The following is a 9,817-nucleotide window of genomic DNA, read 5'->3' as shown; positions in this document are numbered from 1 at the left end:
CACTAAGGAGTTTAAGCATTAACTCTTTATTTTAAAAATGTATGCTTCTCAACCCCTTGATTTGGGTTTTTTATAGCAATAATTGCATTGTAAAATCCACAGTGATATAAAACTGAACAGCCTAGATTGAATTATTTTGGAGTCCATTCTTAAACTAATAAGGAGGCCCTTTTGCATCAGTTTGCTCCATATTAAAGACTGCAGCACCACAGGAATAGACTTAACTGTTCCTATTAAATGTATCTGTGGAGGATCCATGAAGGATACTTCACTAACTACCTAAGCAGGAGATGGAAAGCAATCAGTCCTGAGGTTAAAAGCCCCAAGTCAAATAATGTGTCATGGTTCCGACAGACACATTAAAGAATCTTTTATTCAAGAAACAAAGTATCAGCACTACATAAAGCCAAAACTGAATTCCCCTCTCCTGAGCACAATTCCCTCCTCCAATTAACAGTCATAAATCACATTACCCAATTAGCTTGAAGCATGGGCTTTCTCCCCAGCTCTCCAAATCTTTATCAACTCTGGGCGCAATAACCTTGGATTCCCACGGCTGAGTTATTATTATGACTAACTGGACTCTCATCCATATTCCCGCTCCCAGCATCAACTAACTCTAAAAGCAAAAGAGTAAAATGGCTGCATTTCCATCTGTTGTCAAAGCAAGAACATCCGATGTTAGCAGCATTGACATCATGCCTGTATACTTTAGTGAGTCCCTTGACATGGTAGGAAAGCAGCTGTTAACCAGGGTAATCACATATCCTCCAGGATGATTTGGCAACGTTTGTTTCCATACAAAGGAGTACAGCCTTCATAATAGTAGCCCATGTGTCACACACACATCTCCTAAATGATGCCCATTAACCTGTCAAACTCACTTTCACAGACAAATTAATGAAGGAATGTGCAGAGCCTATGGGCAAGGCTTTTCCAGTTCCTGCTCCCTCATCACTGGATTCACTAAGGCTTAGAAATAGGTACCAAACTAACTTCAATGTAAGATGATTTATATGAATAATAATAATAATAATAATAGTAATAATAATAGTAATAATAATAATAGGTTTCTGTGAAGTTTTTGAAAATTCTTCTCAATTTAAGAATTTAAGAATCTCATTCTGTAATGGGGATAAATAAACTTTGAAAATCAAAGAAGATTTTAAAAGGTTTGATTTTTTAAAATGCAACTTTGATCTTGGTTTCGCCTTTATTCATGCAAGGGGAAATAATTTCTCCCATAGCATCCCTCAATTTATTTCCCTCCCCTCCAAAATTCCATACCATTTATAAGAGCAACTTTTGTGAAGGCAGAAGATGAAGCTGTGGAAGGGAACTTGATGAAAGCATCCACTTCAGTAAGTACAATTGTGTTCCATCAGTGATAGGAATTTACAATTCAATGTAATGCATTTTTTCATTCAGTCTAATGCCTAAATACATTTTGACAGGGCTGTTTTATTTGTCCTTTTAATATTCCTATGGCTTTTCTGAATTCAGAATTTTGTGGCTCCAAGATATCATAAAAAACTCTATATTTATCAAAGCTGCGTCTGATGAAGAGTAAATCATCTACGGAATATTCATCATCCTTTCCAGTCCAAATGGTTAATGTGTACCTGGAAGAAGAATCACCAAAGTTAAATTATTTCACAGATATCTAAAGTGGGTATTACAATAAAAGTAAATGCCAAAACTTCAATCGTGTTATTTTCACATAATGATGGTTCTATCAAATGAAAGCTTTCTTTCATTTGAAAGAGTGTTTTACTGAATTCACATATTTCATGACAGTCATATCAAAATTCATGAATCTACTGAAAAAAGGTGAGCAGCTTTATTAATATAATGGTTGGCTTCAGACAATAATTTCCACCTTCATAAATCAAAGGTCAGTGTTTTGGGGTGGGGTTGGCTTAAGGCCAAGGAAGATGTGGATGTATCATTTGGGTAGAGAAGCTGAGGTTTCTTTGTTTTTGTGTTTTCTAGTGATAAGTCTATTTTAGTGCATAGTTGATGGTTGCATTTCCCCTTGCAAAAATGATGGTACCTTGCTATTAATATTCAGCATCTATAGTCAGACTCTGAAAATCATAAAAGGAAATTTGACGATGGCTGGTTGCCCATCCTGATATAAGGTACAGCAAGAACAGTAAATGAAAATTGAACACTTCTGCACTAGCTTTGTTGAAGCAAACGTTGACCAATGGATCATCTGGTGGTGGCGCAGTGATTAGAATGCAGTAGTGCAGGCTAATTCACTGCTCACTCCAGGAGTTCAATTCTGAATGGCTCAAGGTTGACTCAGCCTTCCATCCTTCCAAGATTGGTAAAACAAGGACCCAGATTGTTGGGGGCAATAGGCTGACTCTGTAAATCACTTAGAGAGGGCTATAAAACACTATGAAGTGGTATATAAGTCTAAGTGCTATTGCTATCTTACATCTGCTTTGTGTACATTAATTGGAAATATGTATTTTGTCAATTTCCAATCATTTCTGAAATCTTTTATATATTACAATATTCAGTTAGTGCAAATCATACCTGTCTGATTGCTGTAGTAACCACAGAAGTTCAGATATTGACCGACAAACCAAATCAGCTCTTACAGCAAATGTGATTGGCTGAGTACGATCTCTACATATTGCTGCCATTTCTTGTACCATGGCTAAACTGTAACCTAAAGAAGGAACAAATGCTATAGTACTCAGATATGGAAGGTGAATTTCTGATAGCTAAGCTGTTCACTTCTAATTATTAATTACTCAGAAATCCTTTTTTCTGGAATGAGGAGGAATAGGAAGAGATAACGAGCACTGATGGGAAAGGGAAACTTTGATTCTTGCAAATCCTGTTCTCTGCATTTAAAAAAGATAATGTGTAGTAATGTAATATAACTGAACATATCCAGAGGATCCATTGCTTTTGTCAAAACTATGAATGTGCATCACTGCCACTCCACAAATTCTGTCTCTTTTGTATGTGCAGGTGACATGACAGCTTGTGTAATGTCAATATGACCCTGCTTATATCATTTTCAATCCCCTTGCCTCCCTAAGATGCTGCTGGGTATAATATATTTTAAAATATACTGTAAGGGAAAGCTTTAGTTGTAATGCCTTGCTGTGGTATTTGAAATTAATGTGAAAGATATGGGATCAAAGAATCGTTTTGATATAAATATTAGCCATGTCAGATTTATATGCACTTCTTGAAAATTACATGAGTAAAGGAGAGGGGGAATCATGATTGTAATAACAGTTTTGCCATCTTGGTTATTCTCCATGTGTTGAACTTTAGTCCTCTGTGTGCAGTGACCCCAGTGTAAAAAGGTCACCTGAAGTAGCTATCTAAAGATGTCTTGCCCTGATTGCAGAACAAGGTGAATTGCACCGTATTTAAATGTAAAGCATTAGCACTGATTTGCATTACCTGTATTGCATTTTGAATTAATTCTCCCAGTAGTCCATCCCAAAGATAAAGTTACATCTGGAAAAGATGAAATCACTGTGTCCAGGAATCCCTTTGCATCTACGACAGGGTGATTTCCTTTTGGTCCTAGAAGTATGTCTGCATTTATCCAAATAGGTTGCCTAAGTTGCAGATCTCCAAGAAGCTTCATTGAGGGATTCACAGCTTCTAGGCTATAAACAAGATAATACATTTTAAAGTATTTGGTGAAAAGATGCAGTATATTTTTCACCGATTATCAAAATATTGGAAATGCAAATGTGGCAGGAAGAAATGTTTGGATTTTTTTTTAAGTTTTAAAATTTGGGAAAGGGTTAATAGTAAAATTTGGCGGTTTAAGCATGCAAATGGTTAAAAAAAAACCATTCTACTCCTCAGAAAAAATCAGGACAATTATCCCCTTTTTTGTAATTTGTAATTTATCTCCTTTTAATGCCCACAAAGTTCCCAAAATTATAAACTTTCATATGTGACAATAATTCTTGATTCCAAAATTTCAACATCTATATACAGGAACTTGGTTACACCAGAAATTTAACAAAATGGCACAGCTAGGTATGTTTTTTTATTGAAAAGCAAAAAAATATCTAATGAGCTTGGACACTATACAAAGATAGCAAGACACACAATACCAGAATGTTAAGTTTGATGCTATCAAGGAGGGAACAGGGATTTCTTTTTATGCATGCATGCTTACTGTAGGATTTAAATTCTAAGATGTTTTTCTTGGTTTTTGGCTTCTATCTTCACTAATTCTTCATTTAAAAAAAAACAGAAAAGGTCACAGTAGGTGTTTTTTTTTAAAAAAAAAAAGAGAAAAGAGTTTCAGGGTTGTAGCACCCTCTACTGATCAGGAAAAAAAAGATTGTTTGAAATAACAGGAATTTTGCTATTACTTTATTTCATTTTCTTTATTAAGTTTTCAAAATTAACAAAATAATGAAATAGCAAGTAAAGATAACAAGTATAAAATAAAAACTTGTGCAGTGAGGTCCTTAGTTTGTCGCACGGAGCTCTGTTGTCCTTGAGGTGGCAAATTATACACCCAAGTCACACACATTCAAAGGATTTTCAAATCCATGAAGCATAGTGAAACTTCATATACATATTAAGTTAAACATGATTACATGTATAGAAGCATCTTTTATTTGTAGTGTCATTTATTCCAATTACTGGTGACTTATTTTGAATTATTTCAAAATACAATAATAGACAAATACTGACAGTTGCGATATTTACTTACCTAAAGAGATAAACAGAATGACCACAGGTGAGCAAAAAAGCAGTGGCAGCAGGAGCAACATCTCACTTCCTGCTAGCTTCCCCACTGACTTTGCTTGTGGGAAGCTGGCAGGGAGCATTTAAAATCATAATCACGTCACTAGGGATGCCCATGGCAGCGCTGCCATGGCCACAAGTTTGCGAATACAGCTTACACAAAAGAACGTTATAATAAAAATAATCCACATTTACAACTTGTGAATGGAAAGACAGAGACAAGAATTGGATCAAGTGAAGTAACTATTACATGAATATTGAAAATACGTGCACACAACCATTAAATGAATTATTTGCTGATGTTGTATTGTAAAAATATATTAAATACTTGCCATGAGGCTAATTCTTCCCAGTCAAAATTTTGGCATTAGTCAGCTACCTTATTTTAGCTTTTGATTACTAGGGTTTCTTTCAGCACTTTAATGATAGGTCCTGCAGGGTAATACTAAAAATGCAATTCTTGGCATACATACATAGATGTCATTACACTTCATAATGTATGTGTTGGTAATTGTTTGACCAATAATTGCTTATTCAATAATATAGTGGTTAATTATTTAAAGTCTGAAATGTATATATATGTGTGTGTGTATACTTTCTAAATTACCTTTTAAAATCAAGCTTCATCCCTTTATTGGTGCTTTTAATTTCATTTAACCATTCTTTGAGTGTGTTATCACTATTTGTTTCAGGTGGATGAGCCATGACTGGGTGATTACCATAAAGCAGGACATCTGCTTCTATCATGTGAGCAGCACCTATTAATTTCCAAAACAAGGGCAGAAAAAGAAAAAAATAGTAATAGTTTTATCTAAAAAGCCATTTGTAGCAAAGCGTTTATTTTTTTCCACTTATATATCCCATGAGAACTAATAAAAGGAGCTATGTGGAACTTACAACCTATTAAGGAGTGATGGAGATAAATCACTAAAGAATCATCAGAAAATCTGCATCTTTCAAATTTATTTTCCCTTTTACACCAGGGAGAATGATATTAACTAAAGAATGTAAGAATAATTTCTCCCTCCCGTTAATATGTATTCACATTACTTATGTTGTCTGTTGGGAAGGCAATAGAACAACTTAAAATATGAACTTTAAGCACCTTCTATTGCTTTAAAATGCAAAATGGAAATTGTTCAGAGGGCAGTTAATTGGGAAAAAAACACTGTTTTCTCTGCTTTGGGTATCAAATCATTTAATTTCTCATTTCTGTTTTTAGGATAAGCAGTTTAGCTGCTTATGTCAGGCCCAAGTCCCAAACCAACACAGTGAAATCCGATGAAGTCCAATTCTTTATTTGCTTATCCTGAACCTCTTCCTCCCTCCCCCATTCAGTTTAAGACTCTGCTGTCTCTTATTTTGGGCTTATTTGTACTCTTTGGCAGTGATTTCACAAAGGAATGCCTTGCTTTTTCAGCCAGTCTGCAATTCCCTTTTTCTTCCTTGAAAGATTGCTGTGATAAGGGAGTTCATCTGATGCACAATTGCTTTGGAACAATTTTGGATTAAGTCTGCTCCTCAATTTGAAATATGAAATATGTAATAGAGTGTGGGTTTGCAGAACATACTAATCAAGAAGTTGGTGAAACTAATATGTTATCCAGTTCCAAATTGGGATTAATTTATGACTCAATGGATTGTGTAATTAGAGAAAATTAGATCACGTAAACCATGTTTCTTAAGACCTTGGCTAAAACTATTATGTGAATGTGATTGTAATCTGACTTTTTTGTCGGGAAAAAGGTTTATAGTGGGGTATATAACTATATAACACATGTGAATGAACACATTAAGCAAAATGGAATAAATGCACTGCACATTGTACAATTATATTTTTCAGATTTTGTCTCTAAGCATAAATATTTTTTTCCTGATAATGCTGCCAGTAAATTCACTATCTTTATAACAGATTACTTTAAAAAAAAGCTTATTCCCCCTAAAAAACCCTCTGCCACTTCCATCAAACTAAATTCAATGTTGTGATTTAACTCTGCTTTGCTTTTTAGAATTACTGAAATAAAATACTACTATATTGTATTAAGTATTTTCCAATACTTACCCTGTATTGCCTCTTTCATGTGTTGCTTACTGTTTGCTCTGTGATACCAAATGATTTCAGCTCCATCTCTTGATTTAATTTGCTTGGTATTCAGAAAATAATCTAATATATTTTGACTCCAAAATCCTATGTGGAAAACATTGGCAGTAATAATTTCATATAAGGGACCTAGTTATTTCATTTCTGTTCTATTCTCTATTAATTTAGTAGCTACTCCCTCAGAGGGCAGGATCAAAATCAATGGATTAAAATGATTTCTAGATTGTATCAGCTGTCAGCCAGTGGAACAGGCAGTCACATGACACGATGAATTTTCTTTCATTAGAGGTCTTCAAACAGAGGTTCAATTGTTATCTGTAAGAGATGCTCTAACACAGAGGTCCCCCAACCTTTTGGGCACCACAGACTGGTGCAATGGAGAAAGGTTTTTCCGTGGACCAGAGGGGGTATGGTTTTGAATACTGCCTGTATCCTGAGGATGGAGCTTTGCTTGTTTGTGCAGCCCGCTTGCTGGCATCCTGTGAACTAGTGCCAGTCCACGGATGGGGGGGAGGTTTGAGGACCCTTGCTGTAGCATCTCAAATTCAGCACTTTAAGATGGGTGGACTTAGCTACCAGAATTCCCTAGCCAGAATGCTGGAAGTTGAAGTCTCTCCATCTTAAAATTGCTGAGTTTGAGAAACAGTGTGCGAACAGATCCTTCACATCCTCTATGAATCTTCTCGGTATAGGATCCATGAGATCTGCAGTTCAAAGTTAATTTCAGGGACAATGAATGATAGTTGAAATTCTGCTTTAGCCCTGAAAACACAAAGATAGCTAGAGTCCAATCTGTTTCAATCTGAGTAATGTAAATTGGGAGGGAGGGAAGGAGGAGTCATAGTATTCTTCCTCTGGGGTTGGGCAATAGGTGGTGATAATTTTGCCCACACTGAGAGAGGGGGAGGAGAAAGGGCGCCAGCTTCCCTTGCTCAGTAGTAGGATACGGGCACAGTCAAGATGAGTTCACCGTGGTCCCCAGTTGTCCCTAATCCCTTCCTTATTAATGTTGAGATGGAAGTCAGTTTAGGAAGAGGCTTTCAAGGGACGAAAGCATCTAGGGTTGCCAGGTCTGCTTCCAAAAAATAGCGGACAAGCGGGGGGGGGGGGTTAAGTAGTAAAAAAAGTAGACTGTACAGCTTTAGATTACGTACCATTTCATCATAAAGCTTTTGAATAAAAAAAATGTCCACTATTTTGTGAAAAAAAATAGTGAACATAATGTGAAAAAATTGGACTGTCCACTCAAATAGTGGACACCTGGCAACCCTAAAAGCATCTTGCGTTTCTTTTCAATCTCTGCAATCTCTGATTGCATTATTTATAGTGTATATAATAAGGTGTTCTACAACTTAGGGTATTTGGTTTTAATAGTCCAATATAAATGAGCAAATAAATGATCCTGATCCAGCGATCAAGTCATAAGAGCAACTTCCGCAAGAGATCGCACCATTTAGCTAACCAAAGCCGCTCCGGGATAGCTCTACACCCTCTCGGGGGCTCCAAGACCAAGGCAACGAGGAAGGGGGGAAAGAGAGCGGGTACCTTCCACATCGCCGCGCGCGGACCCTCCGTCGTCCGGTCCTCCTCCCCCTCCGTCGTCTTGCATGTCCGACTTCGGGTCTTACTCAGACCCCTCCACCGCCCGCAGAGTTCGCCCTTGCCTTTTTGAGGCGTGCAACCGGTTCTCTCCGCAGCATTGCCGGGGCCTTCCGGCAAGCGTTCCGCATCAGGGCTCGCCGAGGCCGACTTCCGAGTGCGCAGGCTTTGCCCATCGCCCGCCTCCGCCTTTGCTCCCCGCAGAGCGACGGCGAGACTTATTCGCGAATTTGCCTCGCTGCTCTTACTTTTCTAATTTGACCAGCTTTGAAATCTGTGGTTAGGGATTTTTTTATTAGCGAAATAGCTAAATCAAAAGGATTTAGAAGTTATGGATTCATGTTGATGCCAGCTCCCAACTGGCAGAATAGCTCTATCTTTATGATGCATCCGGGTTTAAATCCCGGCTCAGCCATGAAGCTCAAGAGGGACACCTGCTGCCTTTTACAGATTGATTTTATCATAGTTTACAACTGGCAACTTTAAGACTTGTGGACTTCAACTCCCAGAATTCCTCAGCCAGCTTTGCTGGCTGAGGAATTCTGGGAGTTGAAGTCCACAAGTCTTAAAGTTGCCAAGGTTGAGAACCCCTGCTCCAGAGTTTTATGAAAATGTAGACACTGAACCCTGAAATAGTTTCTCTGCCAAATATCCCATTTTTGTAAATGTGCTTGATAGTTTATGAGGATTAGTAAATGATGATCCGGTAATTAAAACTGTAACCTGCATCTTTGGAAAAACTTCCCCCTTGCTATTTGGGATTTTTGCAGCCATGCTTTCCAGTTTGCTTATTTAATAGTATTTTAGAATGAAAAGTGCCAGAAAGTGCACAAAGCTATCATAATTGCAAAAGAATCATGGGCACCCAGGATCCTGTTGCTAATATCTAATGGATACTGCAGATAGCAAGGGAGTTTGACAAAAATGTCTACTGATTTTCTAAAAGCTTTGAACTGTGAGGGCATGTGGACAGTCCATGAAAACATGCATGTATAAGGCTACCTGCCTAAGTGAATAATATGTACTACATGATGATCAGGATGTAACAATATGGGATATCTAAATGGGTCAAAAGTGGGAAAGGAATGGGCCATGATTGGATGCTTTTAATTAGTTAACTTATATGCATAATATATCATCATACACACCAGATTTGAAAAACAATAATTGTAATTAAAATTTGTGGGAGAAACATAAACCACAGAAATGCTGATGATGCCTCTTGAATGGCTGGAAGAAAGGAAAGCTAAAGGAATCCATTGTTGACAAATAAAGGGGGAAAAAGAGTACAAAAGCTAGTGTCTCCTCAATATTAAAAATACTCAAGATAGTTAACAGGAATGGTAAATCAAGGCAAATAGCCTG

At 37.1% G+C, this 9,817-nt stretch overlaps 1 protein-coding gene across 1 annotated transcript; it reads right to left on the bottom strand.

Moving 5' to 3' along the window:
- Nucleotides 1–672: 672 nt before the first annotated feature.
- On the bottom strand, nucleotides 673–8,575 carry FAM151B (family with sequence similarity 151 member B). Its single transcript, XM_015818558.1, has 6 exons — nucleotides 8,399–8,575; nucleotides 6,815–6,940; nucleotides 5,360–5,510; nucleotides 3,436–3,647; nucleotides 2,548–2,683; nucleotides 673–1,622 (listed from the first exon to the last, which is right to left on the bottom strand). The coding sequence occupies exons 1-6, from the start codon at nucleotides 8,460–8,462 to the stop codon at nucleotides 1,430–1,432; spliced, it is 882 nt and encodes a 293-aa protein (XP_015674044.1). The 5' UTR covers nucleotides 8,463–8,575; the 3' UTR covers nucleotides 673–1,429.
- Between the last annotated feature and the right edge of the window lie 1,242 nt (nucleotides 8,576–9,817).

This window comes from Protobothrops mucrosquamatus, unplaced genomic scaffold (assembly GCF_001527695.2).
Source record: "Protobothrops mucrosquamatus isolate PMUCROS unplaced genomic scaffold, P.Mucros_1.0 scaffold762, whole genome shotgun sequence".
In the NCBI taxonomy this organism is placed as follows: Eukaryota; Metazoa; Chordata; class Lepidosauria; order Squamata; family Viperidae; genus Protobothrops; species Protobothrops mucrosquamatus.
The sequence above is the reverse complement of the archived record's forward strand: the minus strand, read 5'-3'. Positions and strand labels throughout refer to the sequence as shown.